General features: G+C 38.9%; 1 protein-coding gene and 1 long non-coding RNA gene across 5 annotated transcripts in view; both read left to right on the forward strand.

The window, feature by feature from the left end:
- The window catches only part of LOC124288292 (MYCBP-associated protein-like), an 83,270-nt gene extending 79,580 nt beyond the window's left edge, over positions 1-3,690 (forward strand). For all 4 annotated transcript variants that reach the window (XM_046724810.1, XM_046724808.1, XM_046724806.1 and 1 more), the window contains one exon: positions 2,656-3,690. In XM_046724810.1, coding sequence (XP_046580766.1) covers positions 2,656-2,751 — 96 coding nt within the window. In that variant the 3' untranslated portion in view covers positions 2,752-3,690. The remainder of the gene's footprint in view (positions 1-2,655) is intronic.
- A 6,692-nt stretch (positions 3,691-10,382) lies between these two features.
- LOC124288295 lies at positions 10,383-21,976 on the forward strand. The gene is made up of 3 exons (XR_006901413.1): positions 10,383-10,508; positions 12,746-12,796; positions 21,901-21,976. It is a non-coding gene; the product is annotated as an uncharacterized LOC124288295 (long non-coding RNA).
- The last annotated feature ends 1,186 nt before the right edge of the window (positions 21,977-23,162 follow it).

Consider the following 23,162-nt stretch of genomic DNA (forward strand, 5'->3'; position numbering starts at 1 on the left):
TGGATTGACAACTTTTTTATTGCAATAGATGTGATACTTTGGTGTAGATACTACATGTATCAATGTCTCTTGCAAGATAACCATGTTAGCATCTACACCGAACCATCACATCATTTGCAATAAAAAAGTTGTCAATCCATAAAATGTGGTCCTCTGTAAAAAGTAGCTGCCATGTATTAAGCTCCTTGTTTAAATAAGTGTCCCCTTCCAGTTTCTAGACCAATATGTAAGTAATGTTTACAAGCACCCTACTAACCTAAAGCTCCCATCACAGATGGTATTTTTCTGTGTGTTACGAACTGTTGACAAAAAGTTCTGATGTAGAAGTGTTGTGTGGGTGCAAGTAACGATTTGTTTCATCAATGTTTGAAGGAAGTTTGTTCACTACCATTTGATCTCTGAAAACAAATTTTACTTGTTGTGTAAGACTGTAACAGGTACTCCCAATCAGGCACGTAAGCAAGCCATTTTTCATGTGTAAACCCGATAGGTTGCAAAGCTTTATGTTTAGATAGTATTGAGGGCTTGCCCAAATTTCATAGCTAAAGTCAAAAGGCTTTTTATCCCCTGCCGCACGTTTAGCGCGAAACGGGGAATATAGTATTAGGCTCCGTCTGTCCGTCCATCTGTCCGATTGTACGAATTGGAATATCTTAAGAACCGCTAACTGGATTCTTTTCATATTTGGTACCTAGGTTCATCACAGTAAAAGAAAGGTCCCAGTCAGGCTTGGTGACCTTGGCCTTCATTTCAAGGTCACAAGGGGACTTTAACGTTTTACCCTTGTCAGCGAGATATCTCAAGAACCATTCACTGGATTTTCTTCATATTCAACACCAAGCTTTATCTAGGAAAGGCGCAGGGCCCAGTCGATTTTGGTGACCTTCACCTAATTTTCAAGGTCATGGCGACACTGAAGATTTCAGCATGTTAAGCTGTATGTTAAGCTTGTCAGCGAGATACCTCAAGAACCGTTCGCTGGATTTTCTTCATATTCGACATCAAGCTTCATCGAGGGAAGGTGCAGGGCCCAGTCGATGTTGTTGACCTTCCCTTAATTTTCAAGGTCACAGTGACACTTTAAATTTTTTTAAGCATGTTAACCTGCATGTAAAGATTCTGAGTGAGATATCTCAAGAACCATTCACTTGACTTTCTTCATAATTGACAAGCTTCATCTAGGGAAGGTGCAAGTTCCAGTCGATTTTTGTGACCTTCACATAATGTTCAAGGTCACGGCAACACTTTGAAGATTTCAGCATCTTAAACTGCATGTTAAGATTGTCAGCGAGATATCTCAAGAACGGTTCACTGGATTTTCTTCATAGACTTTCAAGACTTCCCTTGAATGTTTTTCAATAAGCAATTTCTTTATTACTATTTTTGCATATTTCATACACTAAGACATTCATGTCAAGGTCAAAGTGAGTCTTGAAAATATTTGTGCGTTTGAACAACTACAGAGCAAGATATCAAGAGAGGTTGACTGGTCATGTTTTTGTTCATCTTAAATTACGACCTTCACTTTCATTACTTTTTTTAGTTTGATTTGATAATTTGCGGAGGGGGGTTATGTCACCTTAGTGACAATGCTTGTTTTTATAATGGTAGGTACGCCCCTGCCCACAATGTCATGTTTATATTGACCAGAACACTTATTACAGTAAATATGGTATGTTGATAACTGTAAGTTCTAGAACACTTTCTTCTCATGCCCAGAGCTCTGATTACAGTTAATATGGTATGCTAATAGCTGTAGATTTCAGGACAAATTCTGCTTGCATTATGATTACAGTGATTAGTAATGGTAGTTTCTCATACAATCTGAATAAAACTCGCATTATATGGCCATATTTGCTTAGCTTCTTCAGAGTTTCAAAATGGCTACTTCTAGTTCAGACTACGCGATTCAGTATTTCAAAACTGAATGACAGAACATTCCAGAATGCCTATAGCTTCAGAGGGCTATGGTAAGTTTCTACCATTATAAATTCAAGCGAGACAATGTTGAGAATTTGGAATCAATTGTACAGTCCGTATCTGTCGTCCAGAATGCCTCATGTTAACCATTTCCAGGTTGCATGAATGGGAAAAAAATCAAGAGAACCTCTGGTCGGATTAAAAGTCATTCTGCCCTAACCTATGTTGGAATGTCCTCAAATCTTTGTGAAGAGGTAGTGAACACTGTCAGATTTCATGAAAGAGAATGAGTTATCATGTCTCTGGAATGTATACCTGATTATACTATGAACTATTGGTTTGCTTTGGCCAGACCAATTTTATTGTTTTATGGATTTTTGTCCTCAGAAAACCTACAGGCAGGAGGAAAAAAAATAATAAATCACCAGTCAAAATAATATTACTTTTAAATACTAAAAGTATTTCACTTTTGGCAATTTATGACGTGTATATTGGACACAAAAAGGCAATCCAATAAAAACATTAGGATTATATTTTTTGAGCAGGGAAAATTAATTAAATTTTTTTTCTTATTCTTTAAAAAATATGACAGGCGGATCCGTAAAACAAGAAATAAACTTGGCCTGGCCTTAGCTTAGATTTTAATAGTTGAAATATATCCCAGCTGTGGTACAGTTGGAATAGTGTTGATGATCTGACAGGAAGTTGTAATGAGTTGTCTCCCTTCTTTTTCAGGCATACACGGTCATTGGTGAAGCCATTGACAGGATGGATCAAGCTTTTGCAGATAAACTGAAAAACAACACTCTCGACAGACTACAACCAATATAACTGACAACGTTAACTTGTACAACATTTCTTCATTAGGCTTGAATTTCAGTGATTTAGTGGGTAAACTGAGAAGACGTTTTACCATCCCATTCTTGATGATAACATAAGAAAGCTAAAATTAACGAGCTGAAACTAGGAAAACATCTTACAATTTTTTTATTTCATTTCGTTTGTTCTAAAAATTTATTCAGAAAAAATATATATGTAAAATGTACACAAATGTATTTGTAATGATTTGCAAATTATATAAATTTAGCATGGTTTTGCTACATAATCAGTAAATATACCACAATTTATGAGAAAATTTTCATGGGTTTGAATCCCATTTTGCCCTCATGTTTCTTGGTTTGTGGGCACCATACCCTTGCTTGTGGGTAAACATCCGAGACCTGCATCACATGAATACAGTTTAAACCCAGTTCACTCACTCACTCACTAAATCCACTAGTAAATCTAAGCCTAATGAAGACAAAGAACGCTGTGATAATAAACAGTCAAAAATGTGATTTTAATTTTATAGTACAATTATCTGTTTAAACATGTATGTACATGAAACAGGCTTAAAATATATATTGAGTAAATTAAATTTTGTTTGTGTAATTGAATGTTTTCGTTTGATACACATCTCAACTACTTTTTGTTTTGATTTTTAAGTTTGATTTTGTTAAAATTCTATTAATGTAAGATATTTGACCACTTCAATTATTTCCAAACGTTTGGGTTGATTCTGACTGGAATTGTTACTAATTGTTACATGACCATAAATATCCACAATCATGATAATATATTTTGATATATGATAATGTTTAGGTACAATTATGAATTTCATGATTTTTGTTTTCAGGAAAGTATTATTTATTGTCTGATCATGAATGTACCATCTGGCAACAACTTTCACTATTTACATGTCTGTTGAAAATTAAAGCAATATTATGCCAAGTTACTGGTTTTGTTTTACCTTTTGCTGTAGTTTGAAAGATCCTGAATAATTCCAGGTCAAGTGTCTGGTGAGGTGAGATGTGGTTCAACTTCGTGGTGTTCTAGATTATTGCACATATCTAGAGTGAGTGAATGAGTTTAGTTTTACGCAGCACTCAGCAATATTCCAGCTATATGGCGGCGGTCTGTAAATAATCGAGCCTGGATCAGCCATATAGCTGGAATATTGCTGAGTGCGGCGTAAAACTAAACTCACTCACTCACTGTTGGGGTATGCTAGTTTTACATCTTCTATCAGTTCAAGCCAATAACAATAATGGTCTTATGTTCAAAAGAACAGGGTCACCCTTAGTAAACAGGTGTAACACAAAACAGATCAGTACTTACCAGCCCTGACACCTAAAACAACATGCAGCAAATGGTTGTTATCAATATTCATTATTCCCTGTTCTCAACACCACTGATTTTTTCTAATAAAAAAGTACCAAATAAATTTAGAAAATCCCTGAAATTGCCACCTGATGTTAAATCTTTCTATCCAATAATTGTTTCAAACACTGAGGCTTCCCAAGTTTGTTTTTTTTTTTTTTAACTTTTAATGACAATGATTAAAAAAATTCATTACAAAAGACTCTTGGATGAGAATCAGTTTTCAGGTGAGCTTTCAGTCAAAGATACAGCTAAACAAAGTCAGTGTTAGGTTAGTGATGTCATTTCATTGTGACATGGTGGTAACATGACATCACAATGGCCTGCAAGGCATTGTGTTGCGACGTCACTGCAGCAATATTTCCAAGGATGTGTTGGTTAACACTTATCTTACCTTCGTGTGAAATACTTTAATTTCATGGGTCAATGACACTTTAACAAGTTTCCGTGTCACCCCTCCCAGGAGGGTGACAACTGGAAAAAAATATTACCCGCCGCCACGGTAACTGCCAAATTCTCCGCCGAGAAGCTGTATCGCAAACAATAGTATGACGTCATAATATGACGCATGCAGTTTCCGGAGTTCTAAAACCATTCGATTAGCTGTTTTTTAGTTCACTATGTACAGATTTATTTTACCGACTTTCACTGCTTTATTTAAACTATTTTATACACTGAATCGTTTGCACACTCAACTTAAACATAATTAACCATTTTTATAGCAGTGTTAACCTTGTCAGAATATGTTTCACTGATTTAAAAAATCCAGTCGAGGGGCAGACGCCATTTTGTTTGCATGTCATGTAGTCTGTAGCGATGTTTAAAATAAAATAAAATGATAGTTTGTACATTTAACATGGCGGTATGATATATACGTTGTATGCTTCTCCCTCGGGTAATACGGTCTGATGTACGTGGGCCGGTGGGGTAGCCTAGTGGTTAAAGCGTTCGCTCGTCACGCCGAAGACCCGGGTTCGATTCCCCCCATGGGCACAATGTGTGAAGCCCATTTCTGGTATCCCCCCGCCGTGATATTGCTGGAATATTGCTAAAAGCGGCGTAAAACTAAAGTCATTCAGCCAGTCAGTCTGATGTACGCCTCTTTGTAGCAGTGTTATCCCGTCTACCGGCTCGGGTAACACTGCTACAAAGAGGCGTACATTAGACCGTATTACCCTCGAGAGAAGCATACAACTTATAGAGCATACTAAACGACCTTCCGTGTGATACCCTTTTTATTAAACGAGTAAATGATTTGGTATCAAACGGGCGAAAGCGAGTTTGATGCTAAATCTTTCACGAGTTTAATAAAAAATGGTATTTAAATAGTTTAGTATTCTGTTTATTACTCTCCAACATAAATTGGTAGAAACTGTTTACATTTTTTTATTACAGTGTGATGACTGAGCTTTCCGTGAGTCAATCAAGGCCTAATGCCATTGTGACAGAGGTATTACCATTGTGACGTCATAACTAAACCATTATGACGTCATACGTCTAGCGGTATTACATAAGTGTCAAGCGGCCTTCACACGGCAAACTAAAGTTTGACAACACATGTTAAAATTTTAAAGTTGTCAAACTCGCTTTTTCAAACGTCAAACACATGTTGGTCAAACTTTCGTGTCATTTGAGCGCAACGTCACATCACGTGACAATTTCTTTGACTGCGATTGGTTGTTTCTGAACAACTGGAGTTTGACAGCACTTCACACATCAAACTCGAGTCTGACAACACCGAAAGTTTGATGGAAAAGTTGGTGAGAATAGAGACCGATCCTATTTTTCGACAACAGTTTGACAACTCTGAAATTGGTGTTGGTGGCGAGTTGTTGGAATGTTCACACACTCAAACTCGAGTTTGACAACATGTGTTGTCAAACTTTAGTTTGCCGTGTGAAGGCCGCTTAAAATATTGACGTAAACATATTACACTGCAGTATCTTCCATGGACGAGTAATAATTCCAAGGATGTGTTGTTTAACACATGTCATCGTCTCCCAATTGCGTTGATGGATGCTCATGCAGAATGACCTACAACCTTTGATGCAATACAACAACGAAACTATTCTTCACACTTTGGCCATTTTCACAAATTGCAATGAATAAAAAGCAGATTAGGAAGTGCATTCACAAGGCCAAATATTTTTCGCTTGCAGGTGAAAATTTGCAAATTCTGTCATAGGCTGTCTGTTTTTTATCTCAGGTTCATCTTGAATTTTCATTCTCATGCAACTTTTTTATAGATTTTCTTATCTCAATTTTCCGAAGAACTGTGGAAATTAATGCGCTGATGTCATGAATAATACTCTTACCCCTGTACACGCATAAATAACTCAGGAAAGATAGGTTTTTTTCTTCATCGAATTTTTGTAAAAACTTTCCAAAGCAAAGGGGCTCGGTTTACATCTTAAACTAATTTAAATTTGGTCGTAATGGGACAGTGTTACAAGCGTCCACAAGCGACCCCAGTTCGATGCCCCACTCGGATACAATGTGAGAGGTTCATTTCTGGTGTCCTCATCCTTGAAATTGCTGGAATATTGCTGAAAGCGGGATAAACTGACTGACTGAGTTTGGTTTCACGCCGCTTTTAGCAATAATCCAGCAACATCACGGCGGGGGACACCAGAAATGGGCTTCACACATTGTACCCATGTGGGGATTCGAATTCGGGTCTTCGGCGTGACGAGCCAACGCTTTAACCACTAGGATACCCCACCGCCCCGAAAGCGGGATAAAACTAAACTCACTTACTCACTCATTCGTTGTAGTGTATTTATAGGCTACCCTTCAAAAGTTGAAATATTGCTGCCACAAGCAACAAACAAACTTATTTTTTCATCATTTTTCGATGGTGGTCTGGGATTCGAACACATATCACGGTTTCCTGGAATATGTAGGCGACGCAACTCTTAACTGTTGTCCTTTATAGTAAAACTCCAGCTGACTATGAAATAGCATCTTTTCCAGGGAACATTCATTAAGTTTTTCGAGGTACGTTTAAAACGTAATGTTTATTATTCAAAAGTGTTAGACCAGCTTCGAAACTGAAGACTGTTTATGTAAACACGGATGTGTTGCTTTTAAACCTACGTCTCTGGAGCACCGGGACGATGAAGCATACACTGTACGGACAACGTGGGGAAGGCGGCTTGCCAGCAGGTTTGGTACAAGTGGTTAATAGATTTAAGGAAAAATACGCCACCAAGTCCGACCTCTTGCAAAATACCGCACCGCCGCAACTAAACACTGCCGCGATGTGTGACAAGTGAAAAGCCAACTTGTGAACGCTAATGAGGGCACATTTTCAACCATTAACATGGCATTACGAAACCGTCATTCATTCGTTCGTTCGCTCATTCATTGTTACACCCCACGTCCATATAGTGAGTGAGTGTGTACGGTTTTACGCTGCTTTTAGAAATATTCCAGCAGTATCACGGCGAGAGACACCAGAAATGGGCTTCGCACACTGTACCCATGTTGGAAATCGAACCCAGGTCTTGGGCGTGACGAGCGAACGCTTTAACCACTAGGCTACCCCAAAGCTGAGAGTCCACACATCCAAAGTCAGCCTTAATGAAACAATAGACCAGACAATTTACTGATTTTTGTTTCTTGTTCAACACCACACCAAACAACGATATTTCAGCTACGTGGAATGAGTGATTAAGTGAGTTTGGTTTTACGCCGCTTTTAGCAATATTCCCGCAATATCACGGCGGGGGACACCAGAAATGGGCTTCACACATTGTACCCATGTGGGGAATCGAACCCGGGTCTTTGGCGTGACGAGCGAACGCCTTAACCACTAGGCTACCCCACCACCCCTACGTGGAATGAGAGTATTTGACCCAGATATTCCAATGATTCAATTCGCGCGTCACGCGAGTTCGAAGACATCCAATATACCAAGTCACGTAAAGACCCGTGCCAGTTAAATTCGGACACTTGACGTAACTTCCATAGACTGACATGTTAATTTAGTGTAGCATAAATAATTTTCAAGAATTTAATTTTCGTATGATCCAAGTCAAATTTTGTACATTTGTGAGAAATCATCTTACCTACAATCACATAATTTCTGTTTAATTTTCCGTTGCTTATTTATTGAATGGCAACAATTTAATCAACATATGAACAGTGCCGTGAACTCCTTTAACATGGCGGCCTATGGGATTGTGCATTGTGGAACTACACCTAAGTTGTCCAAGATATTTTTTATGGATTAAACTTCTTTTTTAATTTCTCTCACAACGTTTCGAGACCATTCCAGGTCCCTTCATCCCTGATGAAGGGACCTGGAATAATCTCAAAAACGTTGTGATGAAATTAAAAAAAGTTTAATCCATAAAAAATATCTTGGACATCAATGTACAACTTCTAAATGCCACTGAAAGACATTACACCTAAGTTGATAAATGTGATGTCATTAGTTAATAGTGGTAGGGAAAATGAACTGAAATTCTGTGCGCAGAGCAGAGAGAAGTTGCCTGTCAAATTTTACAAAGATCTATCCTAAACTCACCTCATGAAAATTATTTATGCTACACTGAAATAACATGTAAGTCTATGGAAATTACGTCCAGTGTCCGAATATAACAGGCACGGGTCTGTAGCTGACCACCCGATCTACTCAGTCGTCTCTAGCGAATAGAATAGGTTGCTAAGGACCTACTCTAACCAGAAATCCACACGTGATGAATAACTGATGCATTATTTGCTGGTAAATTTATGGTATATGTAGCCAGCAGCTATGACAATATTCACTGGTACGGATACATTCGTATATTCACAGAGTCTTACGACGGAGGGTTCGAATCCTAGATTCGTCGTCATAATAATTCATGGATTTTGAATGAGAGAGTATACACCGCTCTAACCAATACCCTCAGAATGGGCTTGACACATTGTATCCATGTGGGGAATCGAACCGGGTCTCCGGCGTGACGAGCGAACGCTTTAACCGCTATACTACCCCACCGCCCAATTCATGGACTGATTCAGCCATGACGGTTTCACAAGAACCTCTCAGATCAGCCTCACTTAGGGTTTGTTCCGACAACAAGTTCGCACTCCGTGATATTTATAACTGAACTACTGTCCAAAACTAGCTTTAAAAAAAACAAATATCCCAAATTTGTCAGCTGCTGTTTTGATCTGAAGCAAGACTTTAGCACTATCAAAAGACACTTAGACATATAGATACCATTCTTTACGGCGACCCGGCTCTGCCAAATACTATTGATAAAAAATATCTTTAGTCACGTGCATAAATATATTGTAAGAGGTAAGCGCTTCGATTATTGAATATGTCTTAATATAATTATGTTCATTCATTGCGTCCATTCATTATTGTTCATGTTTCTGCTGGGAGCGGGCGGTAATAAGTTACATAACTTGTGCCCAGTCCCTTTCAACATTGAATAAAATATGTTCTAACAAACCAGCTCATTCAAATAAAATGTTGGGCAAAGGTAAGCATATTCTTTAAAACTGGAATTGACCAAGGACTTACAAACATTCTCGAAACATTACGAAGCTGAAAACATTTGCTGAATCACTCTAAAACACAACTGTGACAGCCTTGCTAAAAACTTCACCAACGAATAACCAAGAACTGTCATGTGTGCGTGCGTGCGTAGATATTTTAAGCCTATTAGTGCCTTGAAGAAATTCTAAATAATATCAAGTAAATTTAACGTCGAGGATGTGTTGAATTTTCAATATGCGTTAATATGTTCAACAAGTACTCAAGAAAACTACCCGACTGTCAAGAAACTATAAATATTAAATTTTCAAGATTTAGATATGTATAGTTTCGGTGTGAACTGATGTGGGTGGACATCACAAAAACACGATACTTGGCCAATTCCGTCGACTTTCCAATATTGTAAATATACTTACGGATATATTTCTGGACACATTTTTTATATGAGAAATGCTGTAAATGTCGTAATTAACGGAAGTCGCTGACAGCGACCGCTACGATATCAACGGTGATACACTTATTCGCGCCATCATCGCTGTCAAATAAACGTTTAGCAGGTGCCAGATTTATCAATAAGTTTACTAATTTTGTGCAAGGGTGTGTTTAAAACATACACAGATGACGTGGGTGTTTCAGTGCTGAAAGGTGCGAGAACATCATTGTTTGAGACACAGCGTGTCGATTTAGACAGTTGCTATGGGTTGCGAGAGTTCAAGTTTATCGTCTGCCGATGAGAACGCACGTGCTGCACGCTTTTATTGCAGACTAAGTCACGTGTCAATCACTAGCTCGGGCCGGGTAAGCTGCACACACTTCCTTCAAGCAGATATTGTCGGATATATAAATTGTGAATGTTGTTATGAACGTGTTTTCAAAACACATTCACAAGCAATAGGTAAGCATGTTAAGGCAGAATACTGATTCCACTTAAGATTAAACCCTCAGGCTACGTTGTTTCTTGACACTATAGAAATTTGCCTCAGAATGAAAGAGGTCGTTGTTCATTCGTGACGCATTGTTCACCCTTTAATCTATTTGAAGGGGCGGTGGCCGAAGACCCGGGTTCTATTCCAGACATGGGTACAATGTGTGAAGCCCATTTCTCGTGTCCCCTGCCGTGATGTTGCTGGAATATTGCTAAAAGCGGCGTAAAACCATACTCCCTCCCTCACTCATCTATTTGAAAATGTTGAACACGATACGGTGAAGAACGATGATAATTTTATGGATGTACAACTTCTTTATTCTGCGAAAGGCGACGTTTCGACATAAATTCTAATGTCGTCGTCAAACAAAGGCCATTGTTGTATGTCCATAAATTTATCATCATTCTTCATCACCTCAACTTCTAAAAATGCCCATCAAAGAAGTAACACGATACGGTGATTGAAATGCCAGAGGTTTTTTGTTTTATTTCGTTTGTTTTTTGTTGTTGTTTTACCATCTCGTTCGGTACTAAATTAACTGTCGATGTATGTTATACACTAATATTCATGATCGAGTTTAGGTTCTGTCTTTGACTTAAAAAATATAAATGCTGCTTCGCATTTTTTATAGTTCTCGCGAATGCAAATATTTTCTTGTGTAGTAACTTGATCTGCTAAAGAAAAAATACCATCGTGTTTGTCAGCCATGACAAAAGTATTAAATTCCGAAGACAAAACTGTGCATTTGAAGTGAAAGTAATAACATAACAAAATGGAACAGATGCGAACCTAGTAATAGTTTTCCTCGCTGTAGGTTCATTTGTTTGTTGGGGCGGTGTGGTAGCATAGTGGTTAAAGCGTTCGCTCGTCACGCCAAAGACACGGGTTCGATGCCCTACGTGGGTACAATCTGTGAAGCCCATTTCTGGTGTGATATTGCTGGAATATTGCTAGAAGCGGCGCAAAACTAAACTCACTCACTCATTTGTTTGTTGTGTAACGCCGCACCAATATTCCATCTATATCAGGCCTGGAGTACTGTGTGTGTGAATTCTCTTAATACGGTATTTTTGGTTGCATATACAGACTTCTGAATTCGAGAGGCAGTCTAGTGGTTAAAGCGTTCGTTCGTCGTGCCGAATACCAAGGTTCGATACCCAGGTTCGGTACCCAGGGTAGATTGAGTGAAGCCTATTTCTCGTATCCCAAGCCGTGATGTTGCTGGAATATTGCTAAAAGTGGCGTAAAACCTTGAATTCGAAATTCATAGCATTACATTTATTTTCATGACTGTTTGGGTGTGTAAATATTTCAATTATTCATTTTTTAAAAACCACGAAGTTTTATTCACTTCACCCCCTGGATCTATTGTCCTGCAGTGGTGAAGTGATAGGGTGACTGTCCGCCTCCGTTTGCAGCGATCGCGTGCTTGGTTTGGCGGTGAATGTACGTTCGGTGTGAAAAATCTAATCACCATTTGTGAAAGACGAACAATATCATTAAATATTAACATTACACGAATGTAAATGTCCTGATGGTTATTTATAGAAAGTTTCAATTTGCTAGGTTAAACATGAAGAAAGCAATCAGCGATTATCGGCAGAACATACCTTTTCACGTAGACAAATACTATGTTTGTTTGAAATGTAATTTAAATTTTTCTTATGAATGACATACAGAGTTAGAAATTGTCACCAATAGTAGTTTCTGTGAAATGAAGTCATTTTGCTGAAAATTTCAGTTATTGTACAAAATGTAAACTTGATATTCAGTGAAGTGATCGCAGGAGTACAGTGATCACAGAATTCAGTGATCGGAAATTTGGAATATGCAGTGATCGGAATTTTTCTGTACACCTTTTCTGAAAGTTTATCGAAAATATGAAATATGCGGTGTAATTATGTAACAAAATATATTTTTGATCAAGATATCATCAGACGATTTCCATCTTCTTAACCCAATTTGCATATGAATTAATTGCATTTTTTAATTGGTAATGAAAATGAAATGTATTCTATTACGATTATTTCGAGGGATTAGCGTTTAGGTTTAGGGTTTAGACTTAGCATTGTTAGTTTTAGGGTAGGTTTTCTGTTAAAAAACCCCATCTATTCTAAGGCATAGAATGATAGAAAAAGAACAGGTTGTTACTTCCGAAAATCTTCCCTTTTAATTAATAATGATATTCACGTTTATTTTATTTCAGGGCCCCTTGAATATCGGCATTAGAGTTGAACTTCAGCAACCCATGCTTGTGGTAAGAGACGACTAACAGGATCGTGTGGTCAGACTCGCTGACCAACTTGGTGGGCGGTTGGGTAGCCTAGAAGTTAAAGCGTTGCCTCGTCACGCCAAAGACCCGGGTTCGATTCCCCACATGGGTACAATGTGTGAAGCCCATTTCTGGTGTCCCTGTCGTGATATTGCTGGAATATTGCTAAAAGCGGCGTAAAACCATACTCAGTCAGTCGTATCCCATATGCATTGATCTATGCTCATGTCAATCACTGGATTGCCTGGTCCAGACTCGCTTGTTTACAGACCGCTGGAATATAACTGGAGTGCGGCGTTAATTTTTTTTAACCCAACCATTAAAGTACTGTTGGAAATAGAAAAATAACTGTTGTTAGGCTGTTACTGTATCCCTAAAATTTACACAATTGCAAATGCATATGTCGAAATAACCCACTTCGGCCTAATTGAGCGTTCAGTGGGATGCGTAATAGGATATCCAGAAAAGCATGCTTACTCGTAAAATCGGGCAAAACTTAAAAAAACCGAATCAGACTATAGATGGCAATTAGGTTGCTCAGCCAGGTATGACGGACCATCGACTCACCTGGCATGAAATGCACGTGCTGCCTACAGGCACAAGGGGTCATTTCAAAGATATTTGATGCCTTTTGTTGTGTGTTGAATATGTCACATCTATTGATTAACATCTTACGTGTATTTCTTTCATAGAGTTTATGTTCAGATATGTAAAAGAGTATGATACCCGTAGAAAAGCATAATCAGTCATCGTGTTAAATGTCTCAAAATATATAGATGGCATGACCACCCGAAGATCGACAGGACTGGATATTATTTGTAAATTGTTATGGCATGCCGTTTACTTCCCCAGTTTAATTCCCCTGAAGGATCATCTTATCTTAGCTGATATCTCTATACCCTAGCCTGACCCCAAACCACCGTCTCCGACACCCGTCCTTGTTTTGCTTTTGAGACGATCCCTCCTACCTGTTTCATTTTATATATATAGTGATAGTGACACTCCATGGTAGATACATCCTTATATAGTTTCACAATTAAAATTATTATTTTTAACGTCAGCTATTGTTTATAATGAAGCTAAGTCTAATTTCAAAATGGGTATTTAAAAAGTGTATTTGTAATACAATATCATCGCCCTCTAATTTGCATAAAGCCATGGCCTGTTCCAAATAAGTCGATTTGGACTTAGAAAAATAACGCATTGCTCATTTCTGCACTGATCTCTCCTGAGTAAAGTCCAATCTTTACGTTTCCTATCTCCCTACCACTGAGACTATAGTTAGGCCGAACTTAGTTTAACAAATATTTCACACTTTCACATATTAACTACCTAAATTGTAGATATAAATGTGAAATAACAGTTTTTTTATTTCTATTTCCGACAGTACTTTAGTTCCATTCATGTCGACCGCATCAGTGGTGTAGTGGTTAGAGCGTCCGCCCGGAGAGCGGAAGGTCGCGGGTTTGATACCCGACCGCGTCATACCAAAAGACGTTAAAATATGGTACTTGTTGGTCCCTGCATGGTGCTCGTCATTAATGGGTACAACAAGGACTGGTCGGCTTAGTCAGTATAATGTGTCTGAGTGGGGTATTCATGCTTCACTGCGGCATGGTATCTCAGTGGGCTAGCACTATAAAACCAGCTTAAGTCTGGGCTAGTACAAGCAGCCGCACATACACATACACACGCATGCACCTCGTCATATGAGCGAAATAGTCTCCAGCACGACGTTAAACTTAATTTCACCTCACCTCCATTCATGTCAATCCTGATAGACCCATCAAATGATGGGTTGAGTTCTAACCGTGACAACTGTTGCTATAGCCGATCACTGTATTTTTCTCTCTATTGATTTGCCAAATACATATTCTACGAATTATCATAATTTGATTCTGTCCATTGCTCTATCTCCAGATGTTGCCAATAGGCTTTACACGAGAAGTCTGTTTGGGTAGTTATAGCTGGCTTTATTTGCAAAATACTTCACCGCGAATTATTTTTATTAAACTTTTTGATTAATGGTTTTCCACAGCTGTCATTCTATCATAGGGCTGGAGCTGAGATTATACAAATCTGAGATATATGTTGTCGTTTGAAGGATTTGTTTGGTTTTGGGTAGGGGAGAGAATCTGTAAACCTTACATTCCCTCCACTGTCTAGTTAGCGCGCGATGTACACCCACGGGTTTCTTATCTCTTTGAACTTTCTTAGATGGATGTGCTCGTAATGTTTTATCTACCGTGGCGTCTAAAAACACAAGAAATGTGATATTATTTGTGATTGCTATGTGATGACTGAAGGCCACGTATATATTTTATACGTGTTTTATAATTACTCCGAACAGAAATAAGTATGAATGCTTCATCAAAACAAATGATAAATGACGATAAAAGGCGGTATGTTGTATAATTACTAGGAACAGAAATAATGTTTGGGACTAATTACGTGTAATTATACAAAATAAATATATTGAATGCATTAAAACATGCTGAAAAAATGTTTTATGTTTGTTGTGGTTTTGTTTGTTTTTGACGTTTTCATGAAATTATTGGTTGAGACTTACCTCTAACTGAATCCCCAAAAATATTCACGATCCCGTCCAGGATCAGAATAAAATTAAAACGCTTTGGAATTTAACTTACAAACTCAGTGAATTACAGCGAGACAAAATCCCGAACAAATGTTGAAAAAATATATATATATTTAACTCGACTTATTTTGGGGCCCAAAATGTCCAATAACCAAAAGAGAAAATGCAGTGGTCTATTTAATTAAAGTTTACGAGTAAATTCTTAGCTACATAATCATTCAAACTTAATTAAGTAGTGAAGTCACAGGTAAAGCTTTATTTAACATTATTGATCGTGTATTTCCTTAAACGTGCAACAAAAATATATATATAAACAAACATTAACTGTTCATACCTTGAAACTGTCGGCAGTGTCCAAGTTTTTTCTTTTCAAGAGTTTCTGGTTTTTCTTACAGGTGACAGGGCATGATATGAATGAAATGGTGTCCATAATTTAAACATGACTGTGGGAACAGTCTGACATTTAACCATGAAAATACACGTCTGGTACTGATGGTCAATATAAATAAACAAGTTGAATATAAATAACGACCTATACCCGTTGAAAGGTCGAAGGGGATAATGGCCCCATAATAATCTTAAGTTTCAAAATTGCAGAATTTTTTTTATTGGGTCTTTCAGGTTTAGTTATATGCATAAAATCTCTTAAATTAGACATTTTTACAAATGTTGGGGGACCGTTCTCTATTTATGGCTAGGGGGGTGATCATTTTAAGGGGATGGGGGTGGATGATTTTAAAGGGGGGAAGGGATCATTCACGTTATACATGCTTCTCCATAAAAAAATCATCACACACACACCCCAGTCATAAATTATGAACTGTCCCTTGCCCTATCTCTTTGCCCAGTTGTTGTAATAGTTGCAAATATAGCCGTCATTCACAGGAACCATTCTGATAGCTTTCATACAATTTTCTAAACGTTTTGCTCAGTTCTTGAATTATGCGGATCCTGCTACACAAAAAAACACCCACATACCTTCCTACCCACACACGTGAAGACATAAGAATTGCTATCTCTAACCCATAATGTACCCGTGAAGGTCCGGGTTAGAATATTGATTCTCAGTAACCCATGCTTGTCGTAAGAGGCGACTAACGGGATCGGGTGGTCAGGCTCGCTGACTTGATTGACACATGTCATCGTATCCCAATTGTGTAGATCGATGCTCCTGCTGTTGATCACTGGATTGTCTGGTCCAGGCTCGATTATTTACAGACCGCCGCCATATAGCTGGAATATTGCTGAGTGCAGCGTAAAACTCGAATCACTCACTGTAACAGACAATGGAGTATAATGCTGCCAAAAAAATTAAATTGGATGAACTGACAGAGCTACAGATAACCTTTTTGATCATAGTTATGTACTCGCTTGTGTTCATCTTAATTGGGTATCCTCATTTTCCTTTGAGTAACAAAATAAATTGTACACACCACTCAAACAAAATCGGGTATTTTGCCATTTTCCAGTGATTGTTAAAATATAAAGTCTAAATGTTGGTTTACGTGTTATTTATATGAGAAACCATAAGAAAGACCAAGTTGCCAACGACCATGTCCTGAAATAGAATCTCAATATACCAGAAGTTATGTTGTCTATCCTCAGTAACCTCCATCTGTAGCACATGGGTCAGCTTACTCCAACTTCTAGTTGGATTGGGGCGGTGGGGTAGCCTAGTGGTTAAAGAGTTGGCTCGTCACGCCGAAGACCCGGGTTCGAATCCCCACATGGGTACAATGAGTGAAGCCCATTTCTGGTGTCCCCCGCCGTGATGTTGCTGGAATATTGCCAAAAGCGGCGTAAAACCAAAGTCAGTCAGTCAGTCAGTCTAGTAGGATTGGTGACCGGAACTAATTCACCGGTACCGAGCTAAGATTTGACATTTTGTGTGTATGCATGTAAGATCAGATTTATTGAGTATTTACCAAAATTCAAGCGTACTTGTATGCAATAAAAGGAACGGACTTTTCACATGTATATTTGAGTAATTTACGCAGATAATTCTGAAAACCTGGCGTCACGACCTATTGCAAAAGTTGTCATCTATAGCAGGAACTGCTTCTAATAAATCTGTGCATCTGCATGTGATGTACTTGCATGTGATGTAATTTGCATAACATTCCACACATAAATTAAGGTCTCCTGATGCGAGTGCTTATGGAAACATATGGCTGCCAGACATTTGGTACCACATGAGGGCGGTGCTCAGGCAGTGTATTCCCAATTCTTGAGTTACTGCAGCCATTGAAAATACTTCTTACAATTTGATTACTGTAAGAACGGCATATGATGAAACGATCATTATCTGTTTGGGTTTGGTATCGGGTAGGGTCGGGGTTATAGGTTGTAGGGTTTGCGGCGGGGTCGGGGTGGGGTTATAGGTTGTAGGGGTGGGGGTGGGGTTATAAGTTGTATAGGGGTGGCGGCGGGGTCGGGGTGGGAATAAACAGTAGGTTGTATCATTATACTTATAGTCCGTGTGGCTCAGTGTTTTATCTAGTATTATATGTTTAGTAGTTTTTAAAGTAGATTGCAATCAGCGGTCCGCTTTTGAGCCAATCGGACTATAATATATAATCTTCAACATACGGAAACAGTCTCTTTCTCACAGGTAACTCCCTCTCAGGAATGGGGGGAGTGCGATTCAAACATGTCTCACAGCTTGTCTCAAACTGTCACAAAGAGTAATTGACATTTTATGGCAAAAGTACAATTTTCCCAGTGATATCCGTATTATATTTTTTGGGGTATTTGATATATATTTTATTGCTGAATCCCTGTTACAGGCGGGACAAGGAGCCAGGGAACGCTTTGCCCGGTTTGAGAAAAAGACATAAAGGATTTAGTTTGTTTTTGTTGCCAAGATACAGCTGTCACACATACACACAGAGTAGGTACAGTATAAACATGCAATACCAAAAATTTCACACGAACAGTGACAAGCTGCTGATGTTAATACACACATGCATATCAACTTATTATAAAAATGGATTTATTTGGATTCACATAGAAGTAGTGTAACACCCCCTTTAGATATGTACTTATGTATCGCATGTGTAACACATGTCTGTATGCTAACAAAAAAAAAGGATTATAAAATATTGCATATATACATGTATTACATATCTGGGATAAAAAGTATGTCGTACACTTGTTATTCCTGGTGTAACATTTACCATACCAAACGCAGTCTATACGTCTCAAACTAACAGAGTTGCACGTTTGACTAATATGGCTACTCTTACATCACAAAAATAAATATTAGTAATTGATCTCAAACCTATAAGTGTATTAAATTCAACCGAGAGACCACCTGCGCTTCTTTCGCCATTTTCGGTATTTAACTTGCGCTATAATATCTTCACCAGTCCTGGGGTATATCGACTGTTATTCAATGTCTTGTAACAGGACGAGCCCCTTTGTCTACAGCAGGAACACTAGGCGCGTGTCTCGGGTTAGATCATAATGATTCTTCCGTGGTTAACGTGCTCAAAGATGTGAAGACTATTTCATGGTGTCTTTTGTTTCATTCTATAAATATCATACTATTATTTTCTATTAATTACCAATTTGATATTGCTGCTCTTTTCGTTCGGTTAGAACAAGATATTTCGGCTTTGATATTAATTTGTAAGAGATTTTATCATATGAATTTTTTTGTTTGTGTTATCTGATGCCGTTATCATTGTTATCAGGAAAGTTGTGTATGCCGAAGTATAAAGGCGACTTATGTTTAAGGTCATAGGTGTCCAGTTCGTTACACAACGATTAGGCACTGTGGTGATTAATGCCGAAGGTGTATCTTCAACCATGGCTAATTCCTGGGAAATGTGTGGGGCGGTGGGGTAAAAGCGTTGGCTCGTCACGCCGAAGACCCGGGTTCGAATCCCCACATAGGTACAATGTGTGAAGCCCATTTCTGGTGTCCCCCGCCGTGATGTTGCTGGAATATTGCTAAAAGCGGCGTAAAAAACAAAGTCAGTCAGTCTTGGGAAATGTGATCCATAGAGGTCCGGGTTAGAATGTACCTTCAGTAACCCATGCTTGTCGTAAGATGCGACTAACGGGATCGGGTGGTCAGCGTCGCTGACTAGGTTGCCACATGTCATCGGTTCCCAATTGCGCAGATCGATGCTCATGCTGTTGATCACTGGATTGTCTGGTCCAGACTGTTATTTACTGCTGAGTGCGGCGTAAAACTAAACTCACTCACTCTTAGGAAATGGGGCGGTGGGGTAGTGGTTAAAGCGTTCGCTCGTCATGCTGAAGACCCGGGTTCTATTCCCCACATGGACAGAACGTGTGAAGCTCGTTTCTGGTGTCCCCCCGCCGTGATATTGCTGGAATAATGCTGAAAGCGGCATAAACCATACTCGCTCTTGGGTTAAAGTACCAAAGTGTAACTTACAACCTACGGGCAGAAACCCTATATAGTCACGCAGCTCCTCCACGATGGAACAAACCTCCTCTGGACATCAAGCTTTCATCATAATTAACTGTATTCAAATAAAAACTCAAGACGCACATATTTTCAGGCTATTATTCACAGACGTTATTTCACCCTATTATTCATAGACTTAAATTCGTAGACATTATCCCCTGCTATTATTCATAGGTTTCATTTCATACCATTATTTCATTACGTTTACCTCACATTTTATTGCTTTTGAGCATGTACCTTGTGGATGGATACAGCGCTATAGAAATACTCATCATTAGTACTATTGTTAAATGTTAGTCCATATACCCGTGAAGGTCCGGGTTAGAATGAGTCTTCACTAACCCATGCTTGTACGAGGAGAATAACGGGATCGGGTGGTCAAGCTCGTTGGCTTGGTTGACACATGTCATATCATCGGTTCCCAACTGCATAGATCGATGCTCATGCTGTTGATCACTGGATTGTCTGACCCAGACTCAATTATTTACAGACCGCCGCCATATAGCTGGAATATTGCTGAGTGCGGCGTAAAACTAAACTCACTCACTCACTGTTAGTCCATAGCAACCTGGGCTGATTCAGAGAAGCATCCATACAGGTCGAGTGGTAAGACTCGGTAACTTGGTTGAAATCGTATCATCTCATCCGATCATGACACATGTCATCGGTTCCCAGTTGCGCAGATCGATACTCATGCTGTTGATCACTGGATTGTCTGGTCCAGATTCGATTATTTACAGACCGCCGCCATATAGCTGGAATATTGCTGAGTGCGGCGTAAAACTAAACTTACTCACTCACTCACTCACTCTCATCCGATCACCTGAATCGTTTCTCACAACATCAAACACTGGATTGTCTAGTCCAGTTTTACAGGACAGTTATGTCGCTGGAGTATTGCTGAGTTAGCGTTAAGCAACCATGCAAAACATACTGAGACATGAGATACGGAGTGTTCCCTATCAAGTAAACAAAATCAGGAATTGGTCTGCCATTTTGAAAAGTTTCGCATCGAAACGGGCTACAAATTCCTTGTTCATGCGTTATATCAGAACAGACCGCACACTGATAGATGGACAGTGGAAGTTGGCAGGTTTAACTAGTACTGCGTCATACCAAAATACGAGAAAAGGAGGATACTACTTTCCTAACAAAGACTGGTTGGCTATATATCAGTCGGTATACTGTCCGAGTGCAGTATATACGTATATGTTAATCACCCTTACAAGGTAGTTCGGACTAAAGCCCTCGCATATTTAAATATAACTACCGTAGTGAGGGTGATTAAACGGCTTACACCACGAGGGCATACTTATTTAATACGCGTGTAATGTATTAGGCATGAAGATTATCAAAATGAGTACAATTTTATTGTTTATAAATAGAAATAATTGCCCTAGGGCAGTTATTCAGTAATGCTAATAAAGCACTTCCAAGAACAATGGACATAACTTAACCTGGTGTTACGGCATGATATCGCTGTGTGCTACTACTAAATACGGCGTTAGTTGATTAAATACAGCCTTCCAAACCCATGCATGTCGTTCTGTCTGTAAGTGCAGTATACTAAGAAAATTTAGTCGACAAAGACTCGTACATGCCGCGCGATTGGGTGGTCAGGCTCGCTGACTTGCTTGATACATGTCATCGGTTCCCAATTGAGTAGATTCATGCTGATGCTGTACATGTTGATCACTGGATTGTCTGGCCTAGACTCGAATATTTACAGACCGCCGCCATATAGTTGGAATATTGCTGAGTGCGGCGTAAAACTAAACTCACCCACTCGTACCTTCCGACTCTCGCGCATTTGGCTTGAGACTCACGCTTTCATGACTCGTGTCACGGTCTCGAAGCAACTGATAACTCTCACGCTAAATTGGGTGCATATGAAAGTATAAATTAAAAAATTAAAAAACACACAAATGAGACTGAGTACATCGTTTTTAGGGACTTTTCTGAAAAGAGAATTTGCAGTTATGGCGTTGGCGTCATGTAGGGTGGGTTCAGGATTTCTGAAGCTTTTTTTCACTCAAGGTTTTTTTCTCTTAGGGTTGGAAGTTCTGTTTGAAGACGACCCATACACCAAGAGGCGCTACTTCCGGCAGGTGAAATTATATCTTGATAGTTTGCTATGATATTTTTTGTTGTTGTAATCACCCACCAGATAAGCATACAAAGTTTAATCACCGCTCTACCATTACGAAATTAAGAGCTCTTGAGCGAACGCCAAGACAACCAATGCAGCCGTCACCATGTACGAGTCCCGTCCTGTATCGAATAGAGTTGGTTGATTTGTTGGAACGCCGCGCTCAGCAAGTATTCCAGATATATCTATATGGCGGCGGTCTGTAAATAATCAAGTCTGGACCAGACAATGCAGTGATCAACATCATGAGCATCGATCTCGATAGTCAGCGAGTCTGTCCACCCGATCCCTTTATAGTCGCGTCTTTAGACAAGCACGTGTTGCTGAAGATTCTAACCCGGATCTTCTCGGGTGTGTCGTATAGAGGGATTCCGGGTGTGGTAAGAGTCGTAAGACGGACAAGGCTCAGTGGCCGGGCCGATGCATGTCATCGCGCTGACTGTAGTCTGTTTGCAGTGAAAACGTACCGATGAATTTCACTTTAAACAAAAAGTAAATCAAATAAAGTGAAATTAAGATTGCGAATCCTCATAATTTTACCTTGCCAATTAAACATTTAAATTTCAGAATTTTATTCAACTTAGGATAAAAGTTGTTAACAGACGATCATAGTTTCAAATCGCTATTATTGGTTTGTATTACAAGGGAGTAAACTTAGCAATTGGAACAGTGATACAAACGCACGTGCGGTACGTGATGAGCGATAACTTAGACCAACCCTACTTGTTCTCGGTGTTTCATTTAATGTGCATACCCCCTTGTGATACAAACTAATAATAGCGATTTGAAACTATGATAAGGTATAATCATGAGGATTCGTACTTCTAATTTCACTTTATTTGATTTACGTTTTTGTTTAAAGTGAAATTCATCGGTACGTTTTCACTGCAAACAAACTATAGTCTGTTCGGGACAAAAAGATGATGATAATAGTAATTATCTGTTTATAAAGCGCCTAATATCCACCGTAGAGATGTTCATGCAGTGGCGCGGTGACAATATTGGGGAAGTAATAGTTCCTATGGGTTTTAGAGAAAGGCAGCAGTGATACCGATGAATCACAATCTAACTCCAAATCAGTTCATGATCAAACATTCATTTCAACTCGGAATGTAATGAAAACATCGGACAAATTCAGGAAAAAAAGTTTCATAACGTTTGTCTC

Source organism: Haliotis rubra, unplaced genomic scaffold, assembly GCF_003918875.1.
Source record: "Haliotis rubra isolate DU_JTF1 unplaced genomic scaffold, ASM391887v1 Scf414, whole genome shotgun sequence".
Lineage (NCBI taxonomy): Eukaryota > Metazoa > Mollusca > Gastropoda > Lepetellida > Haliotidae > Haliotis > Haliotis rubra.